This window comes from Anopheles arabiensis, chromosome 2 (assembly GCF_016920715.1).
Source record: "Anopheles arabiensis isolate DONGOLA chromosome 2, AaraD3, whole genome shotgun sequence".
In the NCBI taxonomy this organism is placed as follows: domain Eukaryota; kingdom Metazoa; phylum Arthropoda; class Insecta; order Diptera; family Culicidae; genus Anopheles; species Anopheles arabiensis.
Window position 1 is genome coordinate 35,527,116 of NC_053517.1, and position 20,927 is coordinate 35,548,042.

General features: G+C 44.4%; 2 protein-coding genes across 2 annotated transcripts in view; both read left to right on the plus strand.

Annotated features, from left to right (window-relative positions):
- The window catches only part of LOC120895708 (neuropeptide SIFamide receptor-like), a 99,851-nt gene extending 90,252 nt beyond the window's left edge, over positions 1–9,599 (plus strand). Inside the window, exons 4-8 of the mRNA XM_040299267.1 lie at positions 5,314–5,596; positions 5,687–6,021; positions 6,099–6,367; positions 6,457–6,822; positions 7,591–9,599. Coding sequence (XP_040155201.1) covers positions 5,314–5,596; positions 5,687–6,021; positions 6,099–6,367; positions 6,457–6,822; positions 7,591–7,829 — 1,492 coding nt within the window. The 3' untranslated portion in view covers positions 7,830–9,599. The remainder of the gene's footprint in view (positions 1–5,313; positions 5,597–5,686; positions 6,022–6,098; positions 6,368–6,456; positions 6,823–7,590) is intronic.
- On the plus strand, positions 205–1,278 carry LOC120895709 (larval/pupal cuticle protein H1C-like). Its single transcript, XM_040299268.1, has 3 exons — positions 205–338; positions 437–561; positions 734–1,278. Exons 1-3 carry the CDS (start codon positions 327–329, stop codon positions 969–971), a joined length of 375 nt encoding a protein of 124 aa, XP_040155202.1. The 5' UTR covers positions 205–326; the 3' UTR covers positions 972–1,278.
- Positions 9,600–20,927: the final 11,328 nt, after the last annotated feature.

Here is a 20,927-nt window from a genome sequence, read left to right on the forward strand (position 1 = left end):
GGAAGCGGGCGCACGCGTAGTGGGGGGGAGGCGAACCTTAAGTGTGGCACTCGCGCGAGTTCTCGCGTGGCTGCGTTCGAGCGGGCCTGGAAGCCGTACCGGTTTGTGCGAGAGCAACGGGCGGTGCGGTGTGCAGCATAAGCTCGAAGTCGTTTGCGCTCAGGCTCGGCCCTCGGTGCACGATCTTTGACTATAAAAGCTGGCGGCACCGGGGCAAGATCGTCAGTCAACTGTGTGTGCTTCAGCCTCTAAGTGTTACAAACGCTTCACCCGCGAAACTTCTTCGTCGTTCGTCTTCGACAACTTACAAACAAAAAACCACCAAAATGTACAAGCTGGTGCGTACCGATTGCAGTGTCCCGAGGATGGTTCTTCCTCACCGGTGTGATCCTTTTTTACTAAGTGTTCTGTTGTCCTTTGTTCAATTTGGTTACAGTTCGTTGTTGCCTGCTTCCTGGCCGTCGCTGCCGCCGCCCCAGGAGTCGTTCTGCCGGCCCACACCGTTGTGCACTCCGCTCCCCTGGTTCACGCTGCCCCCGTTGCCGTGAGCCACTCGTCGTCGTAAGTGTCTGAACGCGTGTGTGTGTGTGGATGCGTCTGTGCGGACTTACACCTCCACAGTCGACCACCACACCTAGACCTAGTCCGGAAGGAGTGCTCCGGTTCAATGATGATTCGGTGCCATCTTGCTTACCTCGTTTTCTTTTCTCCCCCCTTCCACGCAATCCATCAGGCACGTTGTGCACCATGCCCCGGTCGTTAAGACTGTGGCCGTCCACTCGGCCCCGGTCGTCGCCGTCCACCACGCCCCGGTCGTGAAGGCCCTCCCGGTCGTGCACCACGCTCCGGTCGTCCACCACGCCCCGGTCCTGAAGACCGTCGTCCACTCTGCCCCGGTCGTCCACTCCGTGCACCCGGTCCCGGTGGTCAAGAGCGTGCATGTTGCCAGCCCGGTCCTCGTCCACCACTAAAACCGTCCCATCACATCCCACATCCCGCACCAAGCGGTAACACTTAGAGATCACTACGAAACAGTAACTTTTTCTGCAAGACAACCATCAACACCTCCACACGTTTCGCGGCCCGCCACGGATCTTCCGGTGCGGCCATGTAAATACAAAGTGCATCCATACAAAACACACACACACGCGCTGAACACATCATCAGGCGAACAAATTTGAGTCAATCGAACGATAAAGCGAGTACTACTAGCAAGAGTGCGTGTGAGAAAGAGTAAAGAGCTATGAACATGTCAATACAACTTTGTTGAAAAAGTTACATCTGGTGTTTTGTTTCTTTCTTTCCAACTACTTTTCTAACACTTTAATACTTAAATTGCTAACAAAAGTGTGCTGAAACCTCCCAACTGCAGCTCACAGTGTACGTGCAGCGTGCCAATGAAGTCATCGGCCATCCCTGTTGCAATGCAATTCATTCTACTGGCGCCAGCAAACATGGAAGCTTCCACGGTTCCATTGCATCGCACTAAAAGTAAAATAATATGGCTTAACAGCGTGTACTAGCGCACCAGTAAAAAAGACGAATTGCATTATAACGCACCGCTATCTTGCTGCTATCGAAGCGCTGTCTTAAGCTGCACATAATCGCCCAATTGCGTTTGCATCTTCGCCAGTATCGCCTGCATACAGCCGGGAAACGGAGGAGCAGCACGTGTCTGTTTTATGCGTTCGTTCTCAACGCGCTGACTTTACTGCTTGACGATGCACACACTTTTACGGTCATGTTAGTCGGTCAGCACAAGCACCAGGTCGTCCGTTCGTCTTCCTTTGGAGTCCTATAAATTTACCATCGTTGCATCGAACACGGTGCGATTGAATGATGGTTGGCAAATCAAGTTCAATAAACATATTTTATGCATGGCTCAGGAGGTACAAAAAAAGAGATGCCTCTACGGAACGATGGATCCGCTCTGACATCGCTCAATATATGCAGCGGAATAAATGCATGCCCGGGATGGAGAGAAGGAATGATATGCATCCGCAACCGATCCGCAACCAAGACGCAACCATCCTGTACCGTGTGGCGCACGATTTAACTCGTGAGCTGATGGTGAATGGGAGATGAACGAGTCCGTTGGATGGTGCGCCACCGAACAGGGGCCGTCTCGCCCGTCTATCGGTGGCAGACAAAAGCGTAATGTAATCGGAATCGCATTCGTCACGTGAGGTTTTACGATGCGCGGGTGCGATGAACGAGCAGAGCAGTTCCCATGTTTACCACCAATCGGAAACGTGTCGAAGCGTTGGTAAACATATTTTATCACCCATTCGTCTATGCGTGCTGTAGCAAATCGCTCTGCGGATAAAGGTCACTGTCACTAAAAGGCGATCGATTCGACCGGGCTGAAGATGAATATCGCATTATCTCGGTTCTTTCGTTTACTTCGCTGCTGTTGCTACAAGATTACCGGGGTGATTTAAGTGGTCGCTGGAATGAAGATGAACGAATCGATTGGAATTTGTGGAATGGAATTGTTGTTACACACATTTTAACTGCATGCGCTTGCTTAATGTGTTTTTATACATTCAAAAGTTGGCCATCTGATGCATTCTATTGAAGAGTTGAATTTTTCTCCAATTAAATATGGTTTTTTGAAGAATATAACGACATGGCCTTTCCTCAAAGAATCCGGCTTATTGCTTAAATTTGTTACGACTCTAGCAATGGGATTTGGACGTTCTTCTGAACTCACTCAAAATTCGATAGGAAAAGATGATTTAAGCGTTATCTTTTTCGCTCTAACTTATTTCTTGAAAATAAGGATAGGCTCACAAGTTTGGAAACTTGTGAAAAGTTAAATATCAGCAGGTTATTATTAAACCAGGATAGTTAGTCGCTATCCTAAAGCATTCCACAGCCTAACGCATTCCGTGGAGTTTCTAAAACGACTTAAATGCTAAGCCAGCTCGCTCAATTACTAACATACTTTACGGCATATAGTCATACTTTTCGCGACCACTTTTCGCGCTGCACGCATTCCCCGTAAAAGTGATTGAAATTCTACCAAACCAATCTCCAACTCCATGTGGCGCGTATAGGTTGTCCAACGAAAAAGGAAAAAAAACTTCAATGAGCTTTCGGTTGTCGTTCCCCAAACGAACATCTCTCGCCACCACAACGCTCCCCTTTTCCCATCGTTGGTCGTTTGGTCAACGTTTGAGCCGAGCAGCCCCGGAGCAAGTTTAGGACTTTTGCAGCGTTTTCCCACATGAAAACGGCCGCAAGCGTAACGAGTCTGTCTCGGCCAGTGACACCCTGAAGGCTCAACCGGAAACTCATGCGACCCGTCCACCCTAAACAACCCCCCCCCCCCCACGTCCTTACAGTGGCCCCAGCAATGGAACGGCCGTAACGCCTCACCCAATCAGAGCACCAATTGGGAACCGAAGGAGTAGCTGAGCTGGTGCGATATATGGTGCAAAATTTTAGAAAAGTTAGTAGTTAGTTTGCCGTCCTCTCTCCCCCCCTACGGTTCGGTCACACGGTATCTCGAGTACATTCCGATACGATGGTGGCCACTGCACAGGCAGCAACAACCGAACCAGCAACCGAACCGGAACCATCGAGTCCTGCCACAATAGTACCGCATTGTTAGTGGTAGAAACGCTGTACACATTTTGGTCTTCGTGCGACATGGGGGCATTAGCACGTTCCCTACAAATTCACCACCCGAAACATTTAGACCGTACGCAGAGCGAAGACAGCTGCTCGGTTAGATGGGTAAGCCACAGTGAATCTTGTGTGTGTCGGGTTTTTTTTGCTGTTGCTGTTGTTAAGTTTGTTGTTTTGTTTGGTACAGTCCTGCTCATTTAATGGACAGGACGAAGTGCAATCTGTAAGTGACACTTGAAAGAACCTTAAATTCAATAGCAAGTATGGTTAGGGGATAGTAGAAAGCTGTGAGATAAGGCTTTTTTTGTTGATTATCTAATTTTAAAGGGATGCGTAAAGCAAAGTCCTCTGTATCGATCGTTTGTATTCGAATTTCCTGCAAATAGTTTTGAGTATATTTCTTGTTTTACATGGTTTTCCAAGTCACTTGCGAATGGGCACATAATTATTCACTACCTGTAAGATGTTTTTCAACAGTTGTCAAATGGTGTGTTTGCATAAAAAAAATCAATTCTTACACATGATTCTTAACACACAACAAAGAACTTTCAACTTCAATCCAGCTTGAGACGCGTTGAAAATCATGTGGAAGAAATATTACGGGGGTTTCCAAGTCATTTTGGAATGTGCACATACTTATTCACCGCCTCCGGCGCTATGACACAATTTCTTTAGTAATATTGAACTCGACATCGGGAAATCTCGATTGTAAGAATAGAATAGACCTAAATGTTTACATGCGAAACTAACTTGAAAAACCTTGTATATTTGCATTACAATATAGGGTTTTCCAAGTCAGTTTCCAATGTAAACGTTGTTGTTCACCGTGTGCAACATGTGAATTTACATCAAGCTGATATTTAATTTCCGTCATCATAATTTTTAATTTCTTCAGCATGATTTTCAACTCTTCAATGGGATGTTGCCATCGTTTTTTCACCGGAGTTTGAAGCCGTATCTCATCACCCATTGACAGGGCAAGAGTTGAGAACCATGCTGAAGGAATTAAAAATTATTATGATGAAATTGAAATAACAGAGTGTCGTGGAATAACTTCTTGCACGCCGTAAAATGTTTACTTTTGAAAGTGACTCTAAAAACCCTGTAACATTTGATAGCTGTTGAAAAACATCTCGCAATCAATGAAAAATGTTGTAGGTATTGGAAATTGACTCGAAAAACCGTGTAAGTTGGATTATTTGCCACATCCAACGAACAATGTTTATACCATTACGAATGGTTATTGATACAAAAAGGACAGAAAATAGAGTAGAAGTTGATATTATGGCACATAGAGAGTATGTTTGTGATGATAAAACGAATCATTTTAGGTTTAAATGCACCATAAACACACTGTGATGACGGTTGAGAACTTGATGGTCTGAAGTAGAAATGACGATGTAAGTGGTAGTAGTCACTAATGGTTCTTGAAGCACTATTTGACAACGATGGAGACATTTTATCCGGCTTTTAAGGAAGCCCTAAAGGGACGAATGTTTGTTGAACTAATACTGTTTGCCTGGCCACTTTGGTTGGGAAATCATCTGATAAGTACCGTACACTGTGACTGGCAACGGCGGGGAAAGGCAGTCAGTGTAGCTGCTTCAACACAAACAAAAGCTTCAATATTTAACTGAACACTTGTTATGTTTTTCCTCCCTCTACAACTTTATTCCACAGCTTCCTTGCCATCTGGTGGCCGCTGAAGCTGCAGATCACGAAACGACGGGCTCGGTTTATGATCGTGTGCATCTGGATCATTGCCCTGAGCTCCACCGTGCCGTGGGCGCTGTTTTTCGACCTCGTGCCGATCATCCCGGAAGCGCCCGACATCAAGCTGTGCGTCGAGGTGTGGCCACCTGGGACGGACGGGGCGCTCTACTTTCTGCTCGCGAATCTTGTTGCCTGTTATCTGCTGCCGATGACGCTTATCACCATCTGTTATATACTGATCTGGATCAAGGTGGGGCGATTCTTTTTCGAAAAAAATAATAATAAACAGATAAACTGTAACTGTACTAACTGAGATCAACCGGCGTACTCCTCCGTACAGGTCTGGCGCCGCTCCATACCGGGCGACTCGAAGGACGCCCAGATGGACCGGATGCAGCAAAAGGCCAAAATCAAAGTTGTTAAAATGCTTGTTGTAGTTGTTATACTGTTCGTTCTTTCCTGGTTACCTCTGTACGTTATCTTCGCCCGCATCAAGCTGGGCGGGGCGCTCGAGAGCAGCGAGGAGGAGCTGCTACAGATCGCCACCCCGATCGCCCAGTGGCTCGGTGCGTCCAACTCCTGCATCAATCCCATCCTGTACGCGTTCTTCAACAAGAAGTACCGCAAGGGCTTCGCGGCCATCATACGATCGCGCAAGTGCTGCGGACGGCTGCGGTAAGTACTGCGATAGGGAAAAAAATACAGTCTTGCTAAGGCATTGCAATTCAATGGTGTGTTGTTGTTGCTTGCAGATACTACGAAACGGTAGCGATCGCTTCCTCCTCGACCAGCACGCGCAAGTCCTCGCACTACCACAACAGCCAGAAACGGGCCGGCGGCAGTCCCTCGGTCAAGTCGGCGGACGTGGTGTCGTACATCTACGAGGAGAAGGGTGGCCGGAAGCACCACGCCATCTCGAAGCAGAACAGCGACCTGTCGCGGCACATGCTGCTCAAGCAGGACAGCAGCATATCGCGGCAGTCGCTGCTGCTGAAGCAGGATAGTGTTGCGTCACGATCGGGTAAGCCTTGCAGCAGCACGCAAATACGTCCGCGCGAGCGATGATTTAACACTACTTGTTTCCCTCTCCTCTACCTCCTCCTCCAACAGCGATCCTGTACCGGCAGGACAGTGACAATTCGCGCCAGATGCTGCTGAAGCAGGACAGCAACAGCTCGCGGGACATGCTGTCCAAGCAGTGCTCGGCCTCGGACTCGATATCGCGCCAGGACTCGCAGATCTCGTACATCGAGCCGCCGCGCAAGGGCATCCTGTGCAAGCAGGACACGCAGATCTCGTACATCGAGCACGGCGGCCCGGTCGGCACGCTGGCGAACGGTGGCGGCCCGCCCGCCCCCAACAAGAAGTACTCCGCGTCGCTCTCCTCCCAGGACAGCGTGCTCTCGATCATCGAGCACAAGCGCCACAAGCTGGTGAAGCAGGACTCGATCTTTTCCTTCAACGAGCCGAAATCAGGTAAGCCGCTGAGCGCACTGCGCTTTCGCCTCCGGTTCGCCGGCCGGCGCCCCTCGGCCCGCGCTGCTGTCCCCCATCACCCATCATCACACGCTCCCGCACGTACCGGTGCGGTTCAGCCGCACCGCCCACCCGGCTCCGCTGGTGAGGTGCGCCTTCCCACCGCCGCCCAGCCCACCATTGCACGAACGCACGCATGCACGCACCCTTTCACGGCCTTTCCCACCCTGACCACCGTCCGGCCGGTGGCGACCCATCCGGCTGCCGGTGAGCCCGTCGGCCCCAATGCACCCATGAATGTAAATGTGAATGTAAATGTGAATGTGAATGCGAATGTCGATGTTAGTGTTCGTAGCGATATCCTTTCCGCACCACCACCAGCACCAGCTGCTGCTAGAACCGCGGCCAACGCCCGCGACACCATTGCTTCATCCGCTTCACCGCATGTCCCCGCAGTGCACCGTCCGACGGCGATCGATCGGGCCCACTGTACGCTCGGTACGATACCGGAGCTGCCGATCGAGCACCCACCCTTCCACCCCAGTAGTAAGCACGCTAGTGTATGTCACGCATGTTTGGAGTCGGGTGCGACAGCAGCTAGTGCTAGCGGCACGACCTCCACCGTCACCACCGCCACCACCACCACCACCACCACCAGTCCGGTCCGTCGCTGGGACCGGCGCCGCTGGCTGCCCTTTGGAACGGGCAGGCGCGGCAAGCCAAGCGCCACTAATACGCGACATCCCTTGTTGTTCTTGCTTATTGTAGTGTACGAAAGTGCCACGCCGGCCCCGTTCAAGCGGCACCAGCTCGTGAAGCAGCACTCCGTCATATCGTTCGCGGATCAGAAGCGGGGCGGCAGCCTGACCAAGCAGGACTCGGTCACCACCATACACCGGGCGGGCAATGGCGAAGGGCCCTACATTTCCTCCATCCTGAAGAAGACCGATTCGCAGTGCAGCTCCGCGTCACCGGTGCGCAAAAATATTGGATTTTTCGAAGGTTAGGAAAGGCGAGCGAGAGTGAGTGAGACAGAGAGCAAGTAAGCAAATCATTTGAATCAAATCGAGAGAACTGAAAACTTTTAAAAAGTGTGTGAGCAGTATTTAATGTTTTACCACAAAGCAAGGGAGGAAATGGACCCCATTTTAGTGGAGAAGTACCGAAGGTGGTTCCAGAACGTTTTGGCCGCCACATCGTATCCCTGACCTGAGCAATCCCCTTACCTTGTTCCATTAATCCTTACTCCAGAGGTGGTTTTTTGAGAGGTACGTGAGGGTCTAATATGTGTCCAGTGTGAATTGCTTTTTTTACTACATTCTAACTTGTTCTCCTGCCAGATTACATGTTCAAATTAGGGAAAAACATATTTCAAAACCAAAGTAGCAACATTTCTCCCTTGTTTTCTTTTATGACAATTGATGCTCTCTCGTAATTTATCAAAGGCTTTCCCCTTAATTTCGTATGACTTATACACATACTTTATTTAATTTAGGATAGCTGGGTTGCTTCAATGAGTTTTTATTTAGCGACTTTTTCTAACAATATCGTCCATTGTTCAACAATTGTTTTAAAAATGATGCTAAAAATGCAATTCGATCCAAAGCTAACAAAATGATAAGGGAAGGTATGCAAGGACCGACACTGCGGGTAAGATGGACACTTCTCATAAATGCATGAAAAAGGTAATTTTCGAATAAATGAATAATGCAGCACCCAAACTGAAAGTAAAACAACACTTTTTGAGAACATTTTTGGCATAAAATATTCAAAATTGGTTAAATCCACGAACAAACCAAATTTTCAATCGTGCGCACCCTTGTGAATCTAATTTGACTACTGCAGGTCTTAAGCTATGTAGTTTGCATTGTTTATATTTTCGGAAGTTTTATTGCGTGAGTGAGATGTCGTGGTTATTAAGCACAAAACTGGTGAAAGAACGATAATGAAAGTAATAAAAAATCTTGTTTTCTGGTGGTTTAAACATTCTGACGCCAAAGGCGGGAAGGACGGACACTCTGTCGAAGGGAAAGATGGACACCGAATTTGTTGATTTATTTTACTTCTTCAACCAATTGGTGATAAATCTATTTCATCAAACACCTGTAATAAGGTTATTTCGAAGATATAAACCATTCAGGCAACTAGAGAAAGTATTGAAATTAACGTGAAATGAAACACCGGTAAAAATAGCAGCCATGCGTTATGCTATTACTCGGTCGACGCTGGTGAGCCACTTCACAACCTAATATCTTGCACCGACTTGGACAACTTTAATCATCAAAACAAAGGAGCACTGATATGAAATCGTGCAGGAATAGATGGACTATAGGATTACAAGCATCAAAAAGTTCAATCGTCAATGAACAAAATGGCTTCCCCTATTAGCAAGTCCCTAAAACATGCTTTGGTCGCGGACTTTCTGCGGAGTAATTTCCTAAAGGAAAGTTCTAGACTGTTGTTCTGTAAGCTAGTACAACTTTAGCTGTTAATGCCCGATATTTCAATAATGCATTAGGTTCTGCATTATTCGAGGAGTTCCTAAATTCATGGCTGAATGAAACGCCGTTGCATTTGGCCAAGAATTGGTTTATGTACGTACCAAGACGTAGAAATCAATGGGATATGTTAAAATACTATAAATCTCTTCAATGTCCAACGTTTTCTACAGGTGTCCATCTTACCCATATCAAGTATCCGTCTTTCCCGAAAATTTCAAAACTGCACGAAAATAAAAACACTTTTTTATTTCATGAAAAAATCATATAATGCGATAGAAACTTAAAAGTTTCAACACATTTTCTGATAACATATGAGTTTAAGATAATGTATGCACATTTTCATGGTCGTTGTATTAATACATACCGAAATTTTTTACATTTTCCTTAAGGTGTCCGTCTTTACCTACCTTCCCCTACACTAAATCATTTGCAAAGTCTAGTATTATTTCCAATTGTTATTATTTTTTAAATAGAATATCTGTGGCAGGGCAACTGTTCCCTCAAAAATCCATCATTCAAAGTGTCCTTAAAGCATTTTACTCACGATCAATCTGGACTGTTCCACTATCATGCGCTGGAGAAAGGGCCCCCTCCCGTACTTCTAAGCGAAGAAGCTAAGGTTTGCCCAAACCCCCTTGAAACTCCGTTCCTGTCCTTTTGCGAACCGATGCCGATGGGTAAGAACTCCGTACGTGGGCCGCAAATTGTTACTGCTAATTCGCACTACATTAGACATTACACCCCCTCCCACCTCACAAAAAGAGTGGATTCCAATTCCAATGGTGCTGTCTGTGGCCGCCGAATGCGTACACTGAGCTTCTGCAAATCTGCTTTACGTTACTCGCAAAACAGAGACCCAACCCAGAAGCACTATTTTGCAACACTTATTTAGCAAACGCGAGATGAAAACACATTTTTAACCAAATGGGCTACCAGCCATTTGCAGAACAGCTGCAAACTAAACATAGTCACCTATATAAATATATCAGAATATATTATATACCTACCGAGGGAAAACAAATCGAACAACTAACTGAAGAGGCAATAAAACGAAGCACAAACGCATTCTGGCGATGCGAGACGAGGCTGTTTGAGGCTTGGATGGAGAAAAACATTCAAACCACATTCCGATACACACACACACACACACACACACACACACATACTCACACACACAAATTCAAAGGAATGGTGTTATTTTAAACATAACAAATTAACCTACTCGTGCTGTGTAATAATAGTAAACACACATAATCCAGCGATCATGTTTGAATGTATTTTTGAAGCGTTTGAAGGTAAGAAATCTGTACACACGACGCTGTTAGTAACTGATCAGCACGGTATGACCGTCGCGTAATTCCCAAAGCCTCCCCCACACCACCCCCAACGCATCGCGAGACACAACTCGAAATGATCCTCCCCTACCTAGCGATAAACGATAAATGTAACAAACACATTGAATTTTAAATAACAACTCACGATAAACAAAACACAACCATAACAAAAACGAACCCGAACCCAAAGGACCAGTGTTAAGATGAAATAATTGAACTCTAATAATAACAAAAAAAAACAAAAATAAATGAAAACAATCGATCATATTGTTCATGAGCTATTTTAAACCTCTCTTGGCAAACGAAGGTAAAATTTATTTTACATAAAAAAAAAAAACAAAGTAAACCCACTCTAAGCCCGACATATTTGATGCTAATAATAACAAAAAAGAAGAAAAACACGGAACCAACGGATTTGCGCAACAAAAAAAAAGTAATAGCGATCAAGCAAGGAATATATTGTTATATTTTTTGTACGAACCTGCTAAACCAACTAGAAGAGAGAAAATGGAAAAGAAGCACACGAAAGAAAAGAAAAAAACAAACAAAAACAAAACAGACAATTTTAACCTGCTAAACCTAACCGTACGAATTGATGCAACAACAACAAAAAAAACTTACAAAATGTATTTAAAACAAAAAGCAAACCTAACAAAATATATCAGTAAAGAGAACAAGCAAAGACGGTTCTATAAAATGTCTTGCAAACCTGAGCAAAAAAACCGAGGCAGCGCCTACTGTAGCGAAACGCATAAGGAATGATTACGTTAAGAACATGATCGTATTGAAATAGCCTACTGCACATGGTACGGAGCAGCGCAGCAGGGTGCGGCTGTGCAGTGTTTGATCGATCGAAGATTACAGTAGCATGGTGTGTGTAATGATCGTTAAAATACATAAGAAAAGGAAAAAAAACCCGATCGTTTACCATTTTACTTCCGTTTTTTGTTTATCTTTCGTTGTGAGCCATTGTGTGTGCAATGCACGGATACACAAATGAACGAGCAACTCATAATTGTGATAAGAGCATAGACCATTAATGTTACTCGATAAAAGGGACTGAAGGGGAAGTGGAAACAAAATGCCCATTCAGTTCCTTCTGAACCATAGGGTGAAAGGGTGGACGTATGGGGCTTGCGGGATGGGACGGAAGCGCATCTAACCTTATCACACATGCATGCACATCCCACAGCTTCGCAGGTGGGCACGCGATTGCGCGATTATGTGTCACTAGCAATAGCAAACATCGATCCTAACTGTTTGGCGGGCGCGAAAGGGATGCGTCCGTATGTATGTTACGTGCTGAATATTGTTTAACAATGAAGCAACAATGTTAGCGCCATTAGAGCAATACACGCGCACCGGCGTAGATTTTATACCTATTAAGCTAATATATATATACATATTACTGATAAAAGAAGGCTGCATAAGAGGTGAACGTAAAAAAAAACAAAACTAAAACAAACAAAAATACATTAAATAAAAACCGATCATAAACCGGTTTTCTCAGTGCTATCGTGTACCAGATGTTTTGTGTAATGCAAACAAGCAAACATGTACAACCGATAACCTAATCATTGTCCATTATGCATGTACAGCGGTAAGATGGAAATAATACAGGTTTTAGCATTTATACAAACTACAAATCATCAACCACAACAGCAAAACAAACAAATACCCAACAGTTACACTGCATAGAGTTGCCAGGCCTTCGGTTCGATCAAAACGGATGAGAGCCAAGCATGAGCATATATGCATTTATGTGTGCGTACTAATTTCTGCTGAATTGAACGGCACCACAACGCACGGGACAAGTGGCTCATCTCACATTTTTGTAAGCCATTTAGGCATATACTAATTAGCTGTAGTGCGCTCTTAGCAAACGTGACACATAAGCCACACAGTTGTCAACGAAAAATGCTGCCATGATGATGACGATAATATGTTGCACTTGTCCTGCACACTTTCCCAACGCTCATTGCCGTGTGCGGTGCAGGAGAGGGCCACCACCGTCTTCTTGTTTACACGGTTGGAGCGGTTTAGCGTTTGCAACAGAAATGTTGATAACTGCGTGAAAGCATCGCTTTGTGATGCGTAGTGGTGAAAACTTTTTCATCTCTTAAATAATACAAGTTGGAAATAGGAATTGTAAAATAGAAACGAATGCGCGCGATTTTATTGCTCTACTCCACTCTACGTTTCTTACCATTTGATGTGTCTCGCCCTCGAGACGGGGTGAGCGCACAAAACGCGCACCTTCATCTTAATGCCACGTTCTATGCCATTCTGGTAAGGTAAATGCAAAGCAATAATGTATATCGATAAAAAGGGAACAGTGCAAGTGAATTTCAATCATACTTGAAGTAAACATACCTTCGTTTACGATTCATGATGAGCAAATGGAACGAGGTTGCACATTTTGAAGCATGCAATTGTGCCGTTTCACTACATTAGAGGCACATTTTCGAGACACTGCCTATCATCAACAAGGGAGCGAGAAAGAGAAGGAGGAGAGAGAGAGCGCAGAGTGCCCCAGCCAGAAACATAACAAATGCATCGAAACAAATAGAACATACAGAATACAAATGATTATCTACATGTATTAAGTCATCACATTCTAATATGTGGACAATTTTAAAATGTCGGGTTCGTCGCTTGAACAAGTCTTTCGTTTAACTCGTTCATCTGCTCGTGTGTGTTTTGTACTTCTTCTTCTACGAGTTTCAGCCTACAGCAACAAAATAAAGTTGAAAGAAGATGCTCGAGTTAATGCAGCATATTTTTAGCAAAAAATAATACAAACAATTTCTACTTTATGTATGTCATGCCAACAAAAAATGGCTCATAATGAAGGCAGGTTTTAAAATATTGTCAGCCAAAACGGCTGCATCGGCTGAACTGAAACGTCAAAAGCAATGTGTGCGTGTGTGTTTCAATGTGTTTGTGTTTTATAAGAAAACTTTCCTCTAATTGAGAGCAACAGTGCAATTTCCTGTTGCAAAGTATCCAATTCCAAAAGCTTTAACTCTTAAAAGCAATTGCTGATTTTTTTCCTCTCAACTTGTTATCAATACACATTCCGAACTACAACAGTTGAGCTAATCCATGTTTCCACTATTTCACACCACCTATGGTGCTTAAAAATTTAAAAATAAAACAAACAAGCAAAGCAATACACTGTTCATGGGCTCGTCAGTGCTTAGCAGAAGGTAAACTTTGTGATCACAATTCAAACAACCAAACCGCTCTCCACTGCACTAGGAGCGCCCGCAATACAGTGAAGTGAATGAATTAATGGTTTTCCTGGTCAACTTTTTGACATGCCCGGTGTTCTGTTTTACACCGTTAGATGGTGGTGTTTGTGCACCAAAATTTAAACAGAACCACGCAACAATGGCCACATGAGTGAAATTTAATGTTTTAATTAGAGGAGAGAAAAATACGGTAAATGTGTACATTTGTTGATGTTTGACAGAATGTTTTATTCGTTGTATTTTTGTGTGCTGACTGGCAGAATGCGAGAGAGATGGAGTAATGGAGATGGGTAGAATAATAAATTAAAACTCTGTGCTAAGTATAGTAGTCTAAAAGATAATAATTTCCAAATTTAGAATTATGACACGAGTGCTGAACGCTTCATTCAAAACTAAACACAGAGAGCGAAGTACATGAAAGCTCTCAAGTGAACAAAAAACCCCGCCCGAGTATTGGTAAAACTAAAGAAATAACGTTCAAATTGAACTGTGGCTAAAGGGTGAGCAATGTTTCAAGTCATACTGAACAGTTGTGGGCAAATCAAATTGAAGGCAACCTTCGAGCAGAACTCAGTTTCAGTGGTCAGTGTTTGTCGTTAGATGTACCATACACGCTTCAAGCAAGAGTGTATGATGTTCTGTTTGAATTGGGAAATATAGTTAAGGTTAAAACAAATGTTTTAATAAAATACTGCTGTATAGGTAATATACGATAAAGTGAAAGATGAAATACAAAACAAATGTCTGCCACAATGAAATGCAAAAAAAACAGCTATGAAAGGAAGCATATAAACAACACCCCAAACTAATGCACCCATGCTTGGAACGTATGATCGCATTTCAATAAAAAGAAGAAAAACAAAAACAAAACAAACCAAAACAAAAAATACTTTAAAATGTAGAAAACAAAAAACCAAAACTAAATGGAAACACAAATAGGAACAGTACGGGAAATGGTAGGTAGGACTGCAATCGCGAACGGCCAGCAATCCTCCCCGGGGTGTGCCGCTCACGCATGGGAGACACTGAGGAATGAGGCAGAGCATAGCAAGGGGGGAGGGAGACGTAGAGAATGTGTAGGGGAGGAAATGCTAGCCCGATCTCGGTTCGATTGCAGACACTACACACTATAGTTGAGTGGTGGGGCGGAAAGATATGGGGAGAATGTTCCGCACCAGCCCAAATCCTGCTCCCAAATGGGTGGAAGCGGCTGGTGCCGGGCACTTCCACACTTCAAGCCCCAGTACACAGTTTTGTAGCCACACAGTAGTCCGTGAAGACGTATAATGGAAAACAAACTATCAAAACCTCAGCAAGCGATGCGAGCACGCACTAGGTCTACTAGGTTGCCATAGACGACAATGCAAAGCTATCAGAAATCACTGTTTTCGCGCTCCCACCATACCCACCCCTGTTAAGCTACCCACGGTGAAGACGGCACCGGTGTGCATTCACAGCAACAACAATAATATCAAAATATCTCTGGGAAGATGTTTCGTTACTATGTGTGAGTGTGTGTGTGTGAGTGTGTGCGTGTTTTGTTATCTATTTGAGCTTACTTTATTCCGTAGTGTTTGATGTGTGCGATGCAGAGTTGGTGAGGATGAAAGACAACTACTTAAAGTGTAATGTAAAAAAATGAGTAGCAAAAGTATCACACACACCTTCACCATACGCTTCATCCACACCCCAGTGCAATAGTTCGCTGCGGTGACATTACAATAAAAAAGATGCAATACAGATAGAGATATAGAACGATAAAGAGAGAGATATATATATAGAGAGAGAGAGAGAAGAGAAAGAGAAAGGAAGACAAGAAGAGTGAAATATAAAAGTGTATCAAATAATCACTACTGTATAAATATAAACTACAAAACAAAAACAATCTGCCGATGAGGAGAAGCGCCAAGCGCATCCACGCTCGTGCAGAGTTGAGGCCGAAAAAACCGATTACAAAAGTAATAGTAATAATAATAATAGTAATCATAAGCGATAGTACTAGGCATGGGCGCTGTGTTGCCAATAAGCGACAAATGCGCAAATAAGTACTGGCACTAGTAGCAACTACGTACTTGCGCATACTCCCTAATGCCGATACCAAAACGCAAACAAAGCAACCGATTGCTAGGTGTATGGATTTGTATGTGAGTGTGTGCGTGTGTTTGCATGTGTTCCCCTGTTATCTAAGCCACTTTCCCCGTCACCTGTTAAGTGATAGCATGAATGTTTTTTTTCTGCTCCCACCCTTTTATCAGCCACGTGTGGCGCAGTGTTCGATGTGTAGTGTCTGTAGTGTTTGTGTGTCATTTTACAACATTTTACGTTCAATGCCCTTGCTAGTAGTAGTGTACGTCCCACCGGCATTAGGCGAAAGTGGTAATGTTCAAAACCGAGTGTCTGGAGAGCACGGTGGACAGGGCATACGTATGTGTATGTGTGTGTGTTTAAATGTGTGTGTGTGTCTGTGTTTGTTTGGGAGCAGTCAAGCAGTTTTCAGTGGAAAGGGACAGAAAGGAAAAATCCCACACACAAAGCACATAATTAGATCGCTTTCGGTTGTGGTGATAGCGCTATGTACTTAAAACTAAACGAGTGGTGCTGTTCTGCTCTACCTGGTTGGCCACAGCGTACCAATCAAATGATTATTATTTTCTTTTATAGAACACTTCCTCCCTCGATAGTCGATCTTGGATTAAGTGGTTCTTTTCATACTTAACTGATCTGCATAATATGTTAATATTTGCTACCTATATAGTTATTAATATCGCCTAAAAATCTAGTGCTTTGTTATCGTTTGGTGTGAACTATTACAAGTCTATGCTAGTGGTAGTACTGCTGTGCCATCGTATACTATCCCCCAAAACCACACATTCACACAAACACACACACAAACACACACATTTACAAACTAATCGTGGTGTACAAATGATGGTGTACAAAAACAAAAACCCCAAACAAATAAAACCAGCAACAGTTTCAATTCAGTGCAGTCGAAAATTGTTTCGGGTGGAACGCTTTAGACTGCTGCGGCTTGTGTGAATCGAAACTTACCACCCTGTGCGTAGTACTACTGCCCAGTGGAAGTGAAGCCCAGACCTGATCGGCGTAATACAAAGCATAAAAGAAGAAGGATAAAGATTACTATCACGTTTATATTTTAATCGCATCAAATGCATAACCGAGTACTTGAAAACAAACACGGATGGTGGAGCGACCAACCTCCGATGGATATCATATTCGAGCCAGTTATTTAAAGAGAAAGCAACCCTATAAATGAATACTAATATATATACATATACAAACAAACACCTATATATATATACACATACAATATCAAAGCGTGGATAGAAGATGGAAGGACGAAACGCGGGCACGTGGCTAGGACAGAGCAAACAACGAAAACGAAACACTAACATCACACAAAACTGTACATGTGAGCGTGTGTGTGTGTATGTGTGTGTGTATGTCCCATCTATAGACTTTTTAGACTGATTTGCCCGCCCCACTCTGGTGTGTGGTGAGACCGAAACCGAGCCGCACGTACGCGTAAGTGTATGTGTGTATGTGAGTGTATGTGTATATGTTTGTGTGCGTGTGCATGGCACTCATGGGGAGTGGTCCTGGCGGCCACCTGATTGGTACAGGAGCGATTCCGTTGGTGGCACTGGTTTGGTTGACGAAGCAAAGGGAGGGGAAACCCCCCCCCATTTACGATTATCATTTGGAAGCTTAGCAAAAGTATGAAGAATGTACTCGGTACAATAATAATAAAAATATGAAGAATAATATTATTAATAATAATAATAATACTAAAGATAATAATAATATAATAGTAAAACTAATAAAAATAACAAAAAGTAATAACGATAATATAAACAATGGCAATTGCACAAAATAGCGCTACGATCAGAGGCCATCCGTACACAAGTGGCACGAAACTAGGCATGGCACGGGACTTTGGGCGTAACAGAAGCTTTACCTGAAGCGCGGAATAGAGAAGCAGCGAGTGGCAGTGGCTTGCGTGGTTGAAAAAGCATAAGCATGTAGAGGAATGTTGCATTCTCGCAAACACACGTTTAGGCATCTAATGCACCGAATGGCGGACATAGAGCAGTAGCTGAGCGAGCATTTGTAGCGATCGTTTGTAGCCAGACGGTCCAGAAACACAGAAACGCACAAATAAGCGATGGTAGAGAGGAAAGGTCGATGGTTATGCGGCGGCGCAAGCCGAATGGGTAGATTTTAAATCCACAGCGCAGCAGACACACTTTAACTACACGGTGGACACGCGTTGATTTGAATGACGGTTTGTGCGCGCACGTGGCGACATTTGAGTGCACCGCGGGGTGGGCTTTGAGGAGAATTGATTGAACCGAATTGGTGATTTGAAGTGTCGGACGGCGAAGGAAAACATGTTTATAAATGTAATACAAAAAAGTGAACAATAAAAAGAGAAGAAAAAAATCTCAAAATCTTTAAACATGAATACTCGTGTGGCAATTTAGCGTTGGTTGGTTGTGTTGCGCAGTTGCACAGGTAAGACTATTTTCCAATACACTACTTATATGGTTTTAGTGGTATTGTGATATGTCCGAACTACTCGCACTATTGCACACAGGTTCTAGTTTTAAGATATGTATTTGGAAGTCAACTTAAGAGTGAATCGGTGATGAGCTATCGGCTGCTTATATACTGCATGGTTGCTATGTTTTACTATGTGTTGCTATGTGTTTCATTATCCCTGTGGTAACGGGATCCAACATTTCCCCCCTTAAGGTTTGAACATCCAATAGGGCTTGAAGCGAGCAGGAAGTTGGATTGTTCGTCGCGGTCTGTTCATTTTGGATGTTGCCTGTTCGCTTAGTTCTACTGGTACAGGAGTTTGTTCGTCGTCTACTGGTGCGACCATTGAACTGTCGCTGTTTTCATGTTCATCTTCTGAAATATCTTCTGTTAAGAAGGAGTTGCTCTGGCTGACGGCTACTGCTTCTTCATCCTGTGAATAAACATCTGCATAAATTTCGGTTGAAGGTACTTCAGCTGGACATTGTAGGCCGAAATTGTCGAAAAAGGTAGATAGTGGAGTAGACTGATCTGTATGTTGGCTGGTTTCTGCGAAGCGCGATTTGAGCTGGTTGGCATGCGATCTTATCAGTTGTTGTTGATCCTCAAGAAAAATGTTGTACCGATCTTGGACAGAACCGATCTTTTCAATTATGGTGCCAGGTTTCCATTGCCAAGAATTTGCTTGATGAACCTTTACGTAAACCGATTCTCCGTGCTGAAAACTTCTCTTGACAGCCCCGTGCTTGCGGTTGAACGCATCGTTCTGCAATGTTCTATCTCTTCGCACTGTGCGACCATCTTCACTTGTGATTGGCCGTAGCAATGCCGAAACAGTACAAAAAGGTCTGTTGAACATCAATTCAGCCGGGGATTTTCCACCCAGATAACTGGAAAGAGTGGAGCAGTACACTTGTAAGAAAGTGACTAGAGCTTCTTCGAGCGTCTCTCCCCCCGAACGAATTTTTCGAAGGCTTCTATTCAACGTGTCCACAAATCTTTCAGCAAGACCGTTAGATTGTGGATGGTATGGAGCAATTCGAATGTGTCGAATACCTTCACTAGTGCAGAACGTCAGGAATTCGTGGCTTGAAAACTGGGTGCCGTTGTCCGAAACGATTACTTCCGGAACTCCGAATGCCACGCCTGGTAGCCACGCCGTTGATCAAAGTAGGCACGTACTTTCGGTTACTGGAACGGTTAGCGATGTGGTTCACGATGTGGTTCACGATGTATACTCCTCTAGCGTTGACTTTCCGAGGGTTGTTTTGTCTATTTGCTGGCTGATTCGTTTGCTGATTTGATGGCTGATTCGATGGTGACTCGATTCGATGTTTTCTTTTCCCCTGCGCCTGGAACTGTCTGCCGTTTGGAATAACAGCCGCAATAGCCTTCCTTGTGGCCAATTCGGTTGCACTGTTTGCACTGGTGCTCCGAAAACGGACAGTTCCGGACAAAATGCATTTGTCCGCATTGCCAACAACGGGTGCGAGGCAGCTTACCTTCCGTTTTTGAAGTGTGTGGATGATGAAAACTTCCCTTCTCCTGGACAGCGTGAACCGCTTGTTTCGAGCTTGACTGGCGCTCAATCTTCGATGTGTCCTCCTTGAGATTAACGAGTCGTTGATATTCATTAATCAAGGTCTGAAGATTCACGGGAGCTTCTGCTGTTTCACATTCAATCCGGGAAAGAAGCCTTGGTCGCGTGTCGGCGTAGGCATGACCCTTAAGGCCACTCACAAACACCAAGCACTTGAACTGATCGATGTTCATATTTTTGAAGTCGAAATCTTCGCATGAACGATTCACCTTCCCTGCGTAGCTAATGGTGTCCTCTGCTTCAGATTTTACTAGCTGGAGGCACTGGTACCGCTTGTTAAAAATGGAGGTGTGTGTGCCGAACATTTGCGATAGTATCTTGACGGTGCCAGCAAAATCGACGTCTTTGGGAAGCTTCGGCAAGATGAAGTTGGCGTACCTGACGTGGGATGGTGTGTCCAACTTCCTCAACAGCAGGCGTACCTTGGCGGAATCGTCTAAATTCTTGGCATCCGATTCGAAAAGATCCGTATACCGGCTGTATCACTTTTCGAAGGTGATTCCATTTTCCGGGTCGAACGAAAATTCACTGATGTTGGTTGCCAAGGATTCGAGAGTTTGCTCCGTATTGTTCGGCTGTGCCAGCTTCTGCAGGAGTTCCGTCATCAAAAGCATTGCTTGCTGTAGTTCTGCCATCGCTTCTTTCGTTGTGCTTCAAAATTTCAAAATCCTCGTCGCCAAATTGATATGTCCGAACTACTCGGACTATTGCACACAGGTTCTAGTTTTAAGATATGTATTTGGAAGTCAACTTAAGAGTGAATCGGTGATGAGCTATCGGCTGCTTATATACCGCATGGTTGCTATGTTTTACTATGTGTTGCTATGTGTTCCATTATCCCTGTGGTAACTGG

Excerpts from the sequence above, each read along its gene's own strand:
- LOC120895709 (XM_040299268.1), top strand. Across the intron at positions 562-733 it reads GCCGTGAGCCACTCGTCGTC|GCACGTTGTGCACCATGCCC; the intron begins GTAAGTGTCTGA and ends GCAATCCATCAG.